The sequence below is a fragment of the Rhinolophus sinicus genome, chromosome 3 (assembly GCF_057876585.1).
Source record: "Rhinolophus sinicus isolate RSI-liver-muscle chromosome 3, RSI-T2T, whole genome shotgun sequence".
Lineage (NCBI taxonomy): Eukaryota > Metazoa > Chordata > Mammalia > Chiroptera > Rhinolophidae > Rhinolophus > Rhinolophus sinicus.
The window spans coordinates 151,691,889-151,710,134 of NC_142503.1; the positions used below are offsets into that span (position 1 = coordinate 151,691,889).

At 40.9% G+C, this 18,246-nt stretch overlaps 1 protein-coding gene across 1 annotated transcript in view; it reads right to left on the reverse strand.

The window, feature by feature from the left end:
• The window catches only part of MYO1E (myosin IE), a 190,527-nt gene extending 175,271 nt beyond the window's left edge, over positions 1 to 15,256 (reverse strand). The window contains exon 1 of the mRNA XM_019732308.3: positions 14,863 to 15,256. Within this exon, the coding sequence (XP_019587867.1) occupies positions 14,863 to 14,865 (3 nt within the window). The 5' untranslated portion in view covers positions 14,866 to 15,256. The remainder of the gene's footprint in view (positions 1 to 14,862) is intronic.
• Between the last annotated feature and the right edge of the window lie 2,990 nt (positions 15,257 to 18,246).

Here is an 18,246-nt window from a genome sequence, read left to right on the forward strand (position 1 = left end):
GAAACAAAGCTTTTCTACATTTCCACATTTTGAAAAGCAAACCACAGCTCTGTAAGTGCATAGTTTTTGTCAGGCTAAATATCAACATTTCCTTGCATGCTTTAATCTTTCAACGCCCAAGACTAAAGTATCTGAACCAAGTGAACATAACTGCATATACACCAGGCTTCAAAATAATCTAGTTTTGTTGTATAGATGAGTGCATATTATATAATCATTTATAAAATCTTCTCCCTTTCTCTCACTTTCTCCATCCCACACCCAGAAAACATTTTATGCAGAGAAAGCCACACCTATCACTAAAGGATAACCAACATTTCAAAAAAAAAAAAAGAAAACAGCAACATTAAGAGCCATTCAAAACCAAAGGAAATGCCAAGACACTGGAAGTTCTACTCTCAATGCAAATAAACCTACTGGAATTGTGAGGGGCAGAATAAACAAAACAATTAAGCTATTAGCATGTCTCCTGGGAGACAATCTGGCCTTTAAAGGAAAGCAAAACCAGATCCCACTTGGGCAGGTGAGTGGTTAGGCTGCTTAAGGAAAAACACAGGCAGTAAATCTGCTCTTTAAACCAGAATAGATAGAAACTTTTGTAAGGAAATTTTACATTCTGAAGGCCACATAACAGAAGAAGGAAAACCTTTTTATCTATCTTTCTATCTTCTTATCTTCTTCTTACCCTTTTAATCTATTCTTATCGCCCCCTCCAACAGTGAAGAAAAGCCCTATAGTGGAGTCACAGATCACACCTGATTTGGAAGGTTCCATTTGGAGTTGGGAACTTTTCATTGAAAAGGGTCCTGGGGAATTTTGTTTCTATTTCTGCCAGGAAAGAGCTGTAACTTCCTTGAGGGGACAAGATGAGACGTTGTGTGGCCTCGGGCAATCACTTAACCTCTTCTGGTCTCAGGTGAGGGAGGGTTAAAATAAAGGGAGTGAGAAGCCATTCACCCGGTTTCCCTCTACAGTTTCTGCCTTCTGCAAGAGCTAAGATGAACTTGCCAATATTCTCTTCTATTAAAGAAAACTCAAAAGGAAGCCCTCCTGGTTTTATCTGAGGGGGCTATTTTTATCTTTGAAAAACATTTCCAGTTTACAATTAGTGAACTGTCTAACCCACCGGCTCTCATCAATCACTCATTCACCGCAGGCTGTGTTGCATTGGAAGGTTTTTGACCCACCATGGGAACAGTTTGGTTTAATTTAGCAAAGTCACTGATTCTCCCAAACACCAGACACTGTGTTAGGTGATGGAAATACAAAAAATACCCGAGCAAAACACAGTGTCCACTTAAGGAGTTTACAGCCTACTAGGACAGAATAATAAACAAATATTTAATGAATAACATCACTCAAAAAACTCCCATTGGCAGAAGGACCTCAACTTGCCTTTTCCAAGTCCTCCATTCCTGGTCTGCAAATCACTCAAAATTCCTCACTGAAAATGTTCCAACTGGTGATCATCCATCTTCCCAGACCTCCATGACTTACCTGGACTTCTTCCCTTCCCTCCTGCCTCACCTTGGACGCCATTACTTTTACACTTTGGAGAGCTCAAGAATACCTCACCCAATCTACCTAGAGCAGAGCTTGGAAAACTTTCTCCAGAAATCTCCAAAAATGCAAATCTGCCCCTTTTGTTCTTTGATGAATTCCAGTACAGATACTTCCTGAGGACAGTTTGAATTTACCAGTATTAGGAGTCCTGTGAATTTTAAACATCTGAATTCAACCTGTCCTCCGAAACTACATGCAATAAAAATGCAGATTGTCTACTTCAATATCCCATTTCAATTTTCTCAATTCCTTCTTTCATCTTACTATCTCTACCTATTTCTTCAACAACCACACTTGTGAAAATCACTGCCTGCACATACAGTGGATTGCATTTTTCTGGGAGAACTAGCTTACTTCCCAGATTCTGAACGAGTTGCTGGGGGAAAGGGTTTTTACCCTCGTTTCCACAGTGTAGCTGGTTAACGAGTGAAGAAAGACGTGATGATGGGCAGACTGATTCTCCTGCCTTCCGTTAAAGAGCTCGGCTTTCAGGTGCCCTTTTAAGTAGCTTTATCCTTCTCCTCTGTCCTCACCATTCCATCTCTGGGAACAAGCTAAATGAAGTGAGGAGTGACACCTACATCAGAGGACTTATCATTCCCACTAAAATCAAAGGTTCCTGTGACATATGAATCACAGAGTGCTCTCACTGATTTGATCCTCCCGTTTCATTCCATTAGCAGAGTAACCAAGAGCAGTAGGCTACTGGAGTGGGTTTTCACAGTACTTTGCTGTGTTGGCAGTTCTGCACTCTACTTTTGTCCCTCAAGATAAAGACCTGGGGGCAGTTTTAAAGAAGGTATAATTCATACACAGCAGAAGGAAATGCTAGCATTTCCCACCCCAACCCCCAATACATATAAAAATAGTTCTGTATACCTAGTATGGCAAGTGACAATAAGGGGCAGAGGATGGGATATAAAGGAACAAGAAAGGACTCTAGCTGAAACGTTAACTGATCAGAGGGAAGATAAAATGGCATACACAATCATAAAATCTTCACAGAGAAAGTGCCAGGAGATTTTGAAGATAACTTCCAACTATGAGACTCAAGAAGGTAGACTTGGGGGTGGCCTAAAAGGAGAATTAGACCATTGGGATGAGGGAAGAGAAGAGAATTGCAGCCAGACATCAACCAAAGGTGAGAACAACTAGGTTTCTAAGGGGCACAGCAAGTAGTTGAACTTGGCCAGGTGATCTAGTGAGAGACAAAGCAAAAAGGTAGGTTGAAGCCAACTGCAGAGGTGGAATCCATAGGACTGTGGGTGATGGAATCTTGCAATCCACCACATCTTATATCTACAATATATAAAATATATCTTTGCCAACTGACATTTAAATACAACTGCTGCAAAACCTGAAGACTTTGATTCACAGCCCCTAAGAGGACAGTGCCTTATTGTCTCTGTAGAGCAGATAACTCTTGACTCATTGGCACGCCACATTCACTGGAGAGGTGCTAAACCAGGTTTCATGCAGGAGGAGAAAGAGAGTTCTTTTGGCAGCCTTAATTGTTTGTCCTCACTTCTGAAGAAGTGCAAATTGTGTTTCCTGCCTTCTCCCACCCTCCTGCTTTTAGAAGGGCCTGAGCCTTTTGGGGAAAAAACAGGATGCTATGTAGATAGATGGAAATATGGTTGGGGCTTGGAGCAGGGGAGAGAAAGAGCTAGAAGCAAGAGGCCATCTCAATTCCAAATATTTTTCTATACCCCAAACCATAGTCCTAGATAATAGAAACAGAACACAGAAATCTGCTCCAGAGTCCAGCAATTTCCTTCTTACTATGTGTCCTCAATTAGTAAATACTAATTTTATAATTAATAACAATGAATCCTCACCAGGGAAATGAGATTTCAGTTATTTACATAAAGTCAAAACCTTATGCCCTTGATTTATATTGGGGGTCTGTATAGGATATATTTCTCTTTGTGATCATAGGAGAATATAAAAACATAATACAAGACCAATGCTGTGATTCTATTTTTATGCTTTATTATAATTCTGAAAAATCAAGTTAGTTGTCAGCAAATAATACCTACTATTATGTCATGGTAACTTATATTGGTTTAAGAGTCTCTGGGAATCTTACGAAAAATTAATTTAACTAACTACTTGCAACCTCCCTCTATCTCTAATGCTTTATTATGTTTGATTTCCAAACATTTTCAGTAAAAGCAGGATTTTTCCAGGATCCCTGGACCGCAGGTCAAGAGATATATTCTAGGGCCACATCTTCTATTAACTTTCCAGGTGACTTTGGTCAGGCTATTTAAATTCTCTGGACCTTTGAGAGTCATTTAGGGAGGGCATGGACCATTTTGGGGATTTATGAATCTTCTTCCCAGGAGAAAATACACGCATAAACACAGACACAAACTTCAGCATACAACTTCATAGAAACCCCAACATAGTCTCCAGGGTACTTCTCATCTTGACATTCTGTATTCAAGGTACCTGATCACCGAAACAAACAAGTATTATCTGTATAGCCATCACTATGATACAGGTATGCATAAAAAGGAATGAAGAAATTAATAACTACAAACTGGTTCTACCAATCATCCTTAAAGGCAGTGCCTGAGTATAGCTGGGACTGAAGGGTGGGGAGCCACCCCTGTCCTGCATCCCAAGACAACGGATGCTGAGATATCACTGCCAGACACTCCTGTGGATGAGACAGGGCCAAGTTTTAAGAAGTCTGCCCAGTGACTGAAGATGTCTGCGTTGTACTGTAAAACAAAGCCCCTACTGTTAAAAGTCAAAGGGAAGCTACTTGCTTTGGTTCTCTGAGATACACCCCTTCTTCTAACCCAAAGAGTAGTTACCGTGTTTCCCCGAAAATAAGACCTATCTGGACCATCAGCTCTAATGCGTCTTTTGGAGCAAAAATATAAGACCCGTCTTATATGATAAAAGAGCAGGTTAATAATATCATATAATATAATATAATATAATATAATATAATATAATATAATATAATATAATATAATATAATACTGGGTCCTACATTAATTTTTGCTCCAAAAGACACATTAGAGTTGATGATCCGGCTAGGTCTTATTTTCGGGGAAACATGGTAGTGCCAAGAGCTGAGTTTTGCTTAATTTAAAAGCTAGTGTAATAGGGAGATAGGATGAAATGATATGATATCTAGGATTTGCTTCAAAATAAACCAAGGAAAGGTGAGAATAGAAGAAACAAGACTGGAATAATTATATGCCAACAAATCAGACAACCTAGAAAAAAAATGGATAAATTTCTAGAAACATACAACCTACCAAGACTGAATCATGAAGAAATGGAAAATAGGAACAGACCAATTACTGGTAAGGAGATTGAATCAGTGATCAAAACCTTCCAACAAAGAAAAATCCAGGACCAGATGGCTTCATTGGTGAATTCTACCAAACATTTAAAGAATTCATGCCAATCCTTCTCAAACTCTTCCAAAAAATAGAAGAGGAGGGAACACTTCCAAATTCATTTTACAAGGCCAGCATTACCAAAACCAGATAAGGACACTACAAGAAAATAATAGGCCAATATCCCTGATGAACCTGGATGCAAAAAATCGTCAACAAAACACTAGCAAACCAAATTCAATAATACATTAAAAGGATTATACATCGTGATCAAGTGTGATTTATCCCAAGGATGCAAGGATGGTTCAACATGCACAAATCAATCAATGTGATACACCACATAACAAAATGGAGAAAGTACATTTGGCCATGAGTTTTTTAGTATATGTGCTGCCGAAGAGAGCACGGCCATGAGTTTTTAATTATTAAAGTTGGATGAATTTTCTCCCCATTTGTGTAGTTTTAATTTTTTCATTTAAAAAACAAGAGGGAGAAAGAAAGTCAAAGTGAAAGATCCATAGCTTAATAGATTTTTTGAGACCTGTGCACAAAGCTAAATTAACGCTACTCAAATTACATCTTGCTGAGGAGCCCACAGATAGCACAGTATGTGGCTCTCAGAATATGGAATTGATACAGTGTTATTTTGGGAACCACTGTACAATCCAAAAGACATGACTTTCAACCAAGACAAAAAAGCATTTTTGTGTGTGAGAATGTCTTTTTCCACATGGACAGTTCAGTGTTGGCCAAAAAGTCCAAATTAGGCAATGAGCAGTATTGTCCCCACCTGTTCCAAACAGTATTATTCCACCCTTCTGTCCAACAGGCCATCTAAGCCCAGTCTGGTTGGCATGATTCACTGTTCTTTCAGTTTTGACTTAATTGTAAAATGTTTGTTATTTTCACAAAGCTCCCATTAATAGACAGAAGTTATTTTTTCTTCTTGTTGTTAGCTTCTGCTTTTACTTTTTTTTCTCAACAAAAATAGCAATTTAAAAATCATATTGAATATCCATAATACAAAAAAATGCATTCCAATTCCTCATGGTTTGGGAAAACAGCAGTGGACGTATCAGGAGCCATGGGGGCTTCTGTCATGAACAGGGGTTCAGAGGGTCAGCCAGAGAAAACTGGTGCTGCCACTGAATCTATTCCTGTCTCAATGTATTCACCCAATTAAGGCAAGCTGAAAGAAAAGGTTGAGGGTGGGGAACTGTATCTGAGCCCCCAGGTAGTCCTCTCCCACACTGACTCTGGACTTGGCCATGTGACTTGCTTTGGCCAAAGGGACAACAGCAAGCATGATGCAAGCAGAGGTTTAAAAAATACTGTGCACTGGGGCTTGCTTTCTCTTTTGCTTTGTTTTGGAACCCTGTGGCCACTGCTGTGTAAACAAGCCAGGACTAGCTTGCTGTGACCAGAGATACATGACCAAGTCTTCTCTATTGCCCCAACTGAAAGTGTGCCAACTATTAGACATGTGAGTGAGGTCATCCTAAATCCTCCATCCCCACCCAAGCCACCAGCTGACCACAGGGATCTGATGAGCCAGTCCAGCCCAGAACTGTCCAGCCGATACACAAAATTATGAGAAATAATAAATGTTTATTAAGCCACCAAGTTTGGGATGGTTTGTTATACCAAAAGCTAACAGACACAATAGGGTATGAAAAGGTGACTAAGAGAGGCTAAGATGTACTCAACCTCCTGGGAAGTATTCCCTAAGGACACTTTACATAACACTCAAAAGGACTTACTATTGGTTTGATTGTATGTCAACTGTCATTAAAAATAACAAGACATAGATCTAAAATTGAACATACTCCCTAATATTCATCTCAAGACAATGTTTGCTACAACTTTTAGAAGAATACTGGGCTTTGGAAGTTTATGAATCTCCTAAAATTATATAAAGAATTGTATGTTCATGTGCTTTTTCTTCTTAATTGGAAAAAGATGTTAAAACTATGGAGAATACCAAATATAGCTATGTACATACTGTTCAGAATGAATGATACTATTTTATTGTATTTGCTTTGGATTTTTTAATATATAAAGCAAATAAAACATTACTGATAACATTCAAGTTAGTCCACTGACTGCAGTCAGTCCTCTTCCTTTCCTCCTTCCCCCATCAGCAGCTTGAACTTGGTATCTTTCTAGCCCATTGATTCATATTTTGAAAAGAATATATACATAAATATATACGTATATAAATATATATCCCCCAAAATATAGTCTTGTGTTTTTCTTAAATGGTATTATATGTATCTTTCTACAACTTGCCTTTCAACCAAACATTATCTCTGTGAGATCTATCCATATTGATACCCTTATTATTAATAAGTCACATGTATTGATGCATTTCTCTACTAATGGACATTTAGATTGTTCTTGATTTTCTTTGTTTTTACTATTACAAACACTGTCAAGGAGCAGGTCAATAGTTTCCAACATGTTTTCAGAGGACCTCAGGACATCCCCAAATATTAGGAATTTCTGTTTGACGATCTGATGGGGGAAAGGCAATTGCTATCACTTTGCAGACATATTCCCGCATTAGCACATCCCCAAGTCTTGAAGGAAGCCATCTTTATTCACACTCTAAACCAGCTTAATAGATGCCACTATACTTAAATCCAAAATTTCCTATAACAAAAATTTCTGCATCTACTTGGGGACACTAAAACAACCTTATTTTGTTGTTGTTGTCAAAAATTCCTTAGAATCAGACAACTATATTGACCAAAACATGGTGATCCACGTTAAATCCTGGTGCTACACATTACTGTTACCAAACAATGTAATGCTACACTGCTGTCAACATCAAATGCTAGTCGTGCCAATTAAATTACTAAGAGACTAATGATAGGATATCCTAATTTTTCTGTTTGTTTTCTGTCCTATACATAAGGACTAAAGGGCTGAATTTCTTGAGGTTATCTCATTTTCCTTATTTTCTATATTTTTTGCTTAATTGAGATCAGAGAGCTTTCTAGCGTTACTTTTACTTTCATGCTTGCTCCAGTATGATATCATCTAGTCCCCAAATTTTGTGATATCCAAATACCCAAAACAAGGAAATTAAAGCCCAGACCATTACTACTCATAATAGACAATGTGAATTATCATATTATCCCACTTCAGTATTAGTGAGTAAAATTAACGAAAATAGATGATTTTTTAAAAATCAACCTTGCCTTCCCTCAGGAATATGTGAAATGACAAAGTGTTATACAGATACTTGGACTCAAATTTAAAAATAATTAATTGCTTTTGAAAGAACATAAACTTAGCAGACTTGGTTCACTACATACAAGGTGTATGGCCCTGAGCAATTCTTTCTCTCACTATACTTTGGTTTTCTTACCTATAAAATGGCAACCAAAGCCACCACTGGCACAAGAATGAAATGAAATCACCTCTATGAAAGCCTTTTGTTATCCTTTCTCCACTAGACTGTGAGCTTGTCATAAGCAGAGGCAGCGCTTAATTCATCTTCAATTTCCCAGTGGTTGCCACCATATTTGGTAAGAATGTCTACATATCAAGCAGGTATGCTAACTGTCTTTGCAACTTTGAGGTCCAAAGATCTATTTCCAACCACTCGATGATACGACCACTTGTATTTGCCAAGTTGGAGCCAAAGGCCTGAGCACCCATTGGTGTCACATTGAGTGCCAACACCATAATCTAAGGAAAACCCCACAGTATGCACCTTTGGGCCATGACTTAAAAGTGTGGAGTGTACCCCAAGCCTGCCCGTCATGCTCCAGACTCTACATTAAAGAGGGGGCTCCACGTCTGAGGAGCAACAGGAGGCTGAGCAGCACATTAGTGACCAGGGCAGTTTTAGTGGGTGCAGGAGGAACTCTCCCGAGTGCACAGCTCCAGAGCAGAGATCTATACAGTTATGACTCGGGTTGGGTAATCAGGCTGCATGGGATTATGATACTGCTGCCAAAATATGATAAATGTGCTTACCAAGGAAAAGGACATATAAAATAAGTGGCAAAATATACAGCACAAGTTGTATATTTGCCCCATAATTACAACTACATAAAAACGATGTGTGTTTTGGATAGATTGAAAGGAAACCCAAAGACATGAAAAGAATACCATTAGGGTAGTATTATTATGAGTGAATTCTTCTAAATGTATTTCTTATAATCTTTTAAGGTTAAACAGGAGTGAATCAAAAATAAGTTAACAACCTTCTATCTCCAAGCAGGCTTTTTTGAATGGTCCCAGAAAGAAAATTACTTGGTCATGTCTAGACTCTAAGGAAATAGACTCTAATCCACCATCGTGGTTTGGCGGGAAAAGTCTTATTAGATTGGATCAGAAGACCTGGATTCTGGCACCTGCTCAGCTAAAACCTGGCTCTGAGACTTTTGAAGTCATCTAACCCCTCTTGACCTCTCTGTGATGTCAAGCAAAAGGATTTAGGACAGAATTCTTAAGCTCTCTTCTGGACTTTCTATAAAAAGTGTGTGTGAGTTTTACTTTCTACAATGCAGCATATGATTATAAAGTCCTATGAATGAATTTTTAACAAACACATCAGAACACAAAGCACCCAAGAGAGTGTGGCCTCCTTCAGCTCAGTTCTCATACTTATTGCTGGAAAGAGCCACTTACTCTTTGGCCTCCACAGCCCATGTTCTATACAATATTGCACATCCTCAGGAGGGCCAATTTTTCCTCCTCTGAGACACAATGCAAGTTCTGGAAACAGCTGAGAGACACCTGATACGAATTCTAGTGAGTAAGATGGGTGATCAGGCTGGCTGGACACAAACATTTCAGGTCATACAGGAAGTGAAAACATAGATTTTCTTAAATGACCATTCAAAAGTGCTTTGAACAATGTTAACAGTATTTTTCCCATGGTGGCAACTCAGAAGGGAGAGCTGACAGATGTACAGTGTGAGTTCCATGGCTGGCCAAAGCCAATGTCACTATTTTAGGGACGACTCTTAGAGTTCTACTTCTCTCAAGTGTGGCTGTCATAAAGATATGTAAAAAAGATACTTTGCGAGAATGCCCAAAACCTTTGGTCTCTGCCAAAATAAATTTTGAAGTTGAAATTCAAAACACAATTTGTTTACCACTATTACAGAATGTGCTTATAAGACTGAGATGTTTATTTTTAATACCTTTGGCATTTAACCTTTAACCCTTTATTTACTCTGTAAATATTAAGTCCCAGCAAGGTTAAAAAAAAATTTTTAAATCACCAAGGAGAAACTCATTTTAATTACATATTAATAAAAACAGTTTGCATCTTTGTATAAACAAAATAGTAGATGACTCAAACTTGAAAATCGTGACTGTACATAATTTCTATAATATCCCATTATGATGCTCATTATACCTTGCACTTGTATAGAGGTTTTCAAAATAGTTCTGCATTTTAAAGCTGATGAAAAGAGCTTTCATAAATTCATACCAGGAATAAGACTCAATCCTCTCTTCATCAGGAAATGCAAAGTACTACATGTTCTCTTTCACTCAGTCTCACATAAGTTCATGACATTAAGTGTAAGAGCAAAAAGTCATATTCCAAGCCATATTTACCAAAATGGTCATTATCTAGCCCCAAGAATAACCCCTGAAACAGACCTCAAATTCATGAGATTCAACTAGGGAAGGAGTAATAAAAGACGGCCATCATACAGTATTGGGCAGAGGGTGTACTTTCCCTGAAGGAGGCAGTTGAAGGGGTAAGAAAGAAAAGTTCAATTTACAACCTCACCAACTCACAATGTCTACACTGGTGTTTAGATAGCTTGGAATAGTAGTAGCAGCTGGATGTTGATTTTCCCTGTTTAATAGCTTAAAGATTCCCTGGATCCAAGCAACTCACTCCCTCTCCTCAGGGAAACCCAGTGGGAAGGTGTGGATTTACCACTACAAATAGAACGCCATTCCTGGGTATGTGGCTGAAGTTTAAACCTTGCTGCTGGCGAGTGAAAGGAAGGAAGCACTGTGGTTCACAGGCTACCACTTTGAGATTTACAATGGAATGGCTGCAAACAGATGACCTCCAGGGGGTTCGTGTGCAAACATGACATACAGGAGGTCTCCGCGATGCTCAGAACACTTTTAAAAATTAGCAAGTCTGGCATAAAAATCTGGATTTTTTTAGCTTCTCTTGAAAAAAGAGACAATTTGGTAATATGGTCGATGTAACCATGGCCTAGAGTCAAGTAAGGGTGCCTCCGTAGATGGGGCATCTGTTCCATATTTACTCTCTAGAGGCCAGCCTCACTCCTTCAAAAACTATATCCTGGCCTCTCTAGACCTTTGAGTTTGCAACCACTGATAGAACTGAAACCCTAGGCAAAAAACGATGAAGGAGTTGGCTTTCAGCTTCCGCAACTGTCTGCTTCCTCCACTTTTCCATTCCTCTCCATCCGCTGCCCCACTGGGCTTCCCTCCTTGCCCTGGGCTGGACAAGTATATCCCACCAGGCTGGCCCACCCACACTTGCCCCTAGATACTGTCCTGGACTCTAGAGTTTTCCCTAACCCCTCTGCCTCCATCAAAACTTTTCTGTACTTTATCCCATTCCTTTCTGGTTTTGTTTTGTCGTATTGTGTTGTTTTGGCCAGGAAACTACTCGGCAATCTGATAAACTAATCAGTGGGAATGGACATGGTTACCTTCCCAGAAAACACTTCTAAAATGGACTCCAGACTTTCTAAATACATGTCATGTCTTCACCCAAAGGAATTTACCTACCTTGTATTTAGCTATCTATCAGATTTCTAAGTTTATAAGTCTATTCCTGTGTATTTTTATATGTAACATCTGCAGTTTACTCACAAGTAATATGCAAGGAAGGAAAAGGGAACATATCTTGAATATATTCTGAGATATATATTGGCCACTTCAGATTTACTAAAATATTTCAGTATGTCTAAGTCACAGAAAACCTATGAATCATAATTTTGGGGTCCAAGATACACAGCAGAGGTATAGACATGGGTCTCAGGCCATCAGCAGTCCAAACTGGTCACAGCCACAAAAGCTGAACTTCCATTGTGGATGATGATAAAGTCAGATTCTACAAAGGAAACCTTAAATTTTTACATTTAAATTTGAAATTTTAAAGCTTGACTTTAGTTCAAGTCAAAAGAGATTGTCCTACCCTCTTAACCAATGTACACTAAATTATAAAAACATCAGATTTTTCAGTTCTTCAAGTCTTCTAAAAATTTCTATTGCCTGGTAGTGTTCTTGGTTCTCCAAAGATGGAGAAAAGTGTCCCAAAGTGAGTTTTCAGAACGAAGATAGGAGATGATCTATAAATTGTACAGTGCATTCCTAAGTCAGAAAATGGCAATGTTTCTTATGAGTCACAACTGAATGAGTCTTGGTAAGGCCTTGGGTATAGATGGAGAGCCTTCCTAATGTACTGCCAGACTTCTTAAAAGATCATGACCGGACTCACGGTACCACTTTCTCAAGTATTTAAATCCAGCGCTCTCCTTACAGCCCAGTCAACAGTCTGATGAATTATATTCTCCATGCTAACCCTCACACCCACAGAAGGCAATGCCCCTTCTCTTCCCATTCTAAGCAGCTGAGGGATGCAGCTAGGCAAACCCAGACACAGGTGAAACACAAAATGAAGCCTCCTTTGGCTTGCAAGGGTCTTAAATAAACAAAAAACATTATAACTGAGGTTCCTGCCTTTAATTAAGATGCTGATGCACTGTTCCAAGGCAACTTCACATATCTAATGAACAGACAATTCTTCAAGCCACAGAAGAAATAAATCGTTTAATTTTTGCCAAATTACTCTAGATCCAGTAGATGGACTGATGGCACATCTCCTATTTCAGAACAGCCAGCTGTTCCAACTTTTCTGTCAGGGAATCGTGGCCTCAGCAACCGTATCTGATGCACTGATGATAGTCTCCTGGCGGCCCACAACGTGGCCATCTGTGTGGTTGGCAGGGAAGCCATCAATAGGTAAGTCACACCCTGTCCTACAATATACATGGCTACACAACTCTGGAAACCACTCTCTTCCTTAGAACATGCCTCCTCTGCACACATTTGACTAACCATCTACTTCAACAGCAATGGGCATTAATTGATCACCAAGTTTTCAAAGTCGCCAAAAAAGGTATCCTAGACTAGTTTTTAGTCTGCCCAGCAGGAAAAATACGTCAACTAAGGGAAAGTTAATTTTCTCACAGTACCACTTTCTCAAGTATTTAAATTCAGTAAGATTCTTTAAGCTCTTGACAAAAACATTGTTTTTTTTGTTTGTTTGTTTGCTTTTTTTAGAAATATTGAACCATGGAAAATAATTACAGCAATTCTCAAGTACTAGGACTATCACATTGCTTAAGTTCAAGTGGCCAGTTAGGCAGTGGCCCAATTAGGTAGTTCCACCCTGACACACACTCAGTGTAAGTACATGGTTCTGTATAGGGGTTCCAAAAATAATGTAGGGTAGTCTGACTTCTTAAACCCTAAAACTGAAAGAGGAATTTTATTCGCAGATCAAATGTCCTCTTAGGTAGGGGGCAAAGGTGACATAATTTTGAACTACGTAGAAAGAAAAATCTTTGGTCAAGGCTGTCCTTTTAAATATTGTTTGTTTTTAATCTTTTTTTCTTTTTATAATAAACACAGCACTGGGTCAAGAGCTGCTTTTGAGTTTTGTATGTAGGTTCCCATGGGCCTTTGCTACATGTCCCTCAGACTGGTCACGCGGGATAGATTTTTAAATTAGTGCTGTACTGGTTATTATTTTGACTTAGTTCCACTTTCACAGTCATTAAAAAACCAAACAAACCAGAAGAGGACCAGTTCATCCACCTAAGCAAGATTGAAAAGCAGCAAGTGTGGAAACTATGAAGCCTTGCAGTAGAACTTTTTCTTTTTTTCTTCTGATGGACTGCCAATCTCTTCAAAATAGAGTCCTTGCTTTTGTGCTTCGCAAAGTAAAGTAGACCAAAGCCCAAGAGATGCGGCTAAGGTTATTGGGGGTGGGGTGGCTAGGGCGGGAAGTTGGGGCAAAGGAGGAAAAGTCAGAAACGAGTCGGAGAAAAAGCCAGCCACTTCCAGGTATTCCCAAAGTGCCAAAGGAAAAGGAACAAAAAAACTCGACTTCCTCCTGTGCGAACAGTTCACGGTACACCCGATAAGGGCCAGTCACCTCGCACTAGGGAAGGGGTAGGCATGGGGGTGTTTACTCGGCCTCTTGGGCGCAAAGACCCTCGGGGCCGGCCCCCGGCACAGTCCAGGCCGGCGTAGTTCGGGGCTACACCCGATCACTCTCGTTCACAGCCGCCTGCCCACCGCCAGGTGTTTGTCCTACCTGGCGCCCCCACCGGCCTTTGTGCCGCCTGCGCCCCCGCCAGCGTGCTGATGGCCCGCGGGACAGCTGTGGACGCGGGCCGGGAGGCGGCCCCGCGGAGGGGGAGAGGGACGCAGCCCGCGCCGGTGCCCGCGGGCGGGAGGGGCGCGCGGGGACAGAGGCGGCGCAGCCGGCAGGCTCCTGCGCCAACGTACCGGCGATCCACCTCCGGGCCAGTGGGACCAGAGGAGCACAGGAGGCTGCTCCACCTTCCCAGCAAGAAGAAAGGGATCCCCTCCGAGGGCCGTGCCCCTAAACACAGATCGCCCCACACTCTGGCTTCCGACAGCTGGCAGCCATCGCAACCCCGTCACAAAAAGTTTTGCGACGCCGAAAGGGACTTGAAAGAAAGTTTTCCTTGGCTCCTCACTACCTCTCCCCCAACCCGGGTTAAGGAAAGCAGGAGGAAATAAGGGCTCGCGACGTGCCGACTCCCGCGTCCACCTTCTCCACCCCTGGCCTTGGCAGCGCGCCCAAGGTGGGTGCCCCGCGCCGGGGCTTCCTGCCCCAGCCCAGGGTCAGGCGTCCTGGGACGCTGCGCAGCCAACTCACCATGGTGACTCGCGCCGCGATCGCGCCTCTGCCGGGTCCGGCTGCCGGGAAGCTGAGCTGGAACGCAGTCTCCTGGGCGAACTTCAAAAGTTGGTTCCCTTCGCCAAAAACAGGCTCTCGACACCCAAGCACTCACAGGAGCCAATGGGAACCCTGGGGGCACTCCATCCAGGCGGGATCGGCTGCGCTAGGTAAGGGTGAGACCGAGGCGACTTAGCAGGCGGGGCGCATGCTGCGGAGGGCAGGGGTCCACTCGGACCAGGTGCTCGCCGCCCGCCTGAGTCCGATGCTCTCCGCGCGTCAGCCTAGCTCCCCTGCCTCGCTCCTCTTTCTTCAGCTACTTACTCCGTACTCCTCTGGCTGAGCCTCCGCTCGGGCTGGGCAATCTGTCCATAAATGGAGAAGTCAGCTCAGGCCTGACCAATCAGGGTTTGTTTTCACAGCGTCACTCCTCAGGGAAACCGTAGGAGCCAACAAGCTTGGAGCTGCTGGAGTTTCCAAAGACCTCTGGATGCTGTAGTCCTCCTCCACGCCAGCCTCCGAAGAGCGCTGCTGACCCAGCTCGCTCCGGGTTGCCAAGACCTGAACTGTCAGGAAGAAAAACCTCTGTGAAAGAGAGGTAAACCTCTCAGGTTTTGGTTTTGTTTTTCCTTTTAACGCGAAAGTTAGAGTAGGTGTAGCTTCCAAGCTGAAGTGGTATGATTTTCCCATAACTTTTTTTTTTTTTAGAAGAAGGAAATATTTTATCAGCATAAAAGATCAGAGTCGTGGCAGCAGCCCAAAGGAAATCCTTTTTCTTTCCAACGTCTGGATTGTGAGGAAAGTCAAAAATACCATTTCCCTCACCCCTCCTTTTACCTGAATTTCCTTAGAAAACAAAGAGAGACTTTTTTTTGGGGGGGTGGGGGGGTACTTTTGATGGTGAAGTTGCACGTGCAGTGAGCAGAGGGACAGGGGAGAGATAAGTGGGAAGAAAGCACCATCCAGCCCCAGTCAATGCATCTGTTGGGAACAACTGGCAGAACAATAGACCTGTAAAAGTACATTATTCCAGAGTGTGGTTTCAAGAAATCAAGTGGGCAGTGAGGAGAAGATTGGGGTGGAGGAAAAGCAGAATCCTGAAGTAAAGGTAGTGAGTCTGATTTTATTGTTTTAAGGGTTGGGGAAGTAAACTTGGTGGGTCACAACAGGATTGTGCTCCTGAGATCTGTGGTAGGTAAGATTTGAAAACTTCAGGGCATAGAAAAACTATGAAGCATAATGATTTGCTGTGACTTACTCTATGAACTTCCATGGCAGCCATGGAAGGATCCTTTAGGATCCTGAATGCAGGATCCTAAAGTTAGAATGGATGTTAAAAATCATCTTGTCTAGAATGGGTAAACAAAATGTAGTATATTCATACAACGGAATGTTATTCAACCATTGAAAAGGAAGTACCGACACATACTGTAACATGGATGAATCTTGAAAACATTATGTGAAAGGAGCCAGGCACAAAAGACTAGATATATATGATTCCATTTATATGAAAGTAGAGAATGGGGGAAATTTATAGAGACAGAAAGTGAATTAGTGATTGCCGGGCTGGGAGGAGGGGAGGATGGGAGAAAGTGCTATTAGGTATGTGTTTTCTTATTGGGTCAATGAAAATATTCTTAAATTAGATAATAGGGATGGTGGGACAACGTTGTAAATATACTAAAAACCACCGAATTGTACATTTTAAAGGGGTAAATCTTGTGGTATGGGAATTATATCTGTATTTTCAAAAATTGAAAGAAAATCATGTTGACTAAATTCTTGTAATAATCACCCACATAGTTAGGCAATAGCTATAACGAAAAGCTTACTGTATAGATTAGCACAGCAACTGTGAGTAGCACGGTCTCTGCCCTCACCAAACTTAAGATTTTAGAATAAAGGAGAGAGTAGATAAATTTTAAAACAATAAATAGTTAAAGGAAAAGTACAAATATAATGAGAAGTGACGGTAGCTGTGCCATCTTTGGAGCTATAGTTTACGTTAGAGAATTCATCTGTCAGCAGTCTGTAGTACAGACTGGAAAGGAAACTGCAAGACATCTGTTAAGCACTCACTATGTGCTAGGCATTGTTGGGTACATACAAATGTGATTCACCAAATTTTCAGGTAAATCTGATTCCATGTCTCGGGCATGTCAGCTTCAGAATACAATCAGATATTTTAGGAACTAATGACCAGAGTTTACCAGTAACACAAGAAACACTACTTAGGTTGAAAATAACATGCCTAAGCCACCATCTAGTCTATGGTCAACCCTGATTACTAGTTGGATTGACATAGACTTCAAGGGATACAGACCAAGATGTAGTTATTTACCCCAAGGTTAACCCTTGGGGGTACAATGAGACATTGAAAATCACTTAATAATCCATCAACAACCTATCAATCTTCGATTTATCTAAAACTACCTTGACACCATCTGTCAGTTGTATTAACAGTTGAGATTTTTTAAAAATGCTTACTTTTATTTACCCTAAAATCCTCTTTTCAGTTTCAGGAGGTGTTACCAACTCTAGTAGGTGTTTGTTTTTAATGATTTTGTAATATGATTCCTTTCCAGATTGAAATATAAATATGTATATATTAATGTTTATGTCTAAGGCGTACTTGGATTATGAGATTTAGTGACACATAATCCTGATTTTGAAGTCTGGCTTTTCTACTTAACTAGCTGTGAGATCTTAATTTCTCTGAACTTCAGTTCCCTTGTCCTATAAAGTAGATTGCTGTGAATACAAAATGAAATATGTATAAAGATGGTCAACAAATGTTGGTTCCTTCTCCCCTTCACTTATGCTCTGCGTCCCTAGGTTAGGGATTCAGACCTGGGTCCCTGGATGAGATCAGACAGACCGTGGCCCTCTGAATTGCATGCCAAGTGGTCCTGTTGTTTGTGTGTTCCCTTTTCTTCAGGGAGAGTTAATAGCGTTCATCAAATTCTCAAAGATGCTGTAAATGCCAAAACATTAGGACCCCCATAGCTCTTGATCATATTTGTTATGCTTCCCTGGGTCTTTGTGTGTGTCACTGTTTTTATTGAGGCATAGGGATTAGAACTGAGTCTGACATTATAAGGGCAGAAGTTCCGCTTGGATTCTCAAAGTAGAATCCAAGAAGAAAATAGGACATAGTGTGCGATCATGTGACAGAGCCTAAAACTTCATGGAAAATCTCTTTAAATCTGCCCAGTTCCATCTTAGGGCAGTACATTGTCAGTTTTGGACTGGGTGACCATATGTCCTGATTTACCTGGGAGAGTCCTGGCTTTTGCCTTTATCTCAGTGAAATTATTAATTTCACCCCTCTTGCATTCCGAAAAAGGCCTAGTTTGAATGATA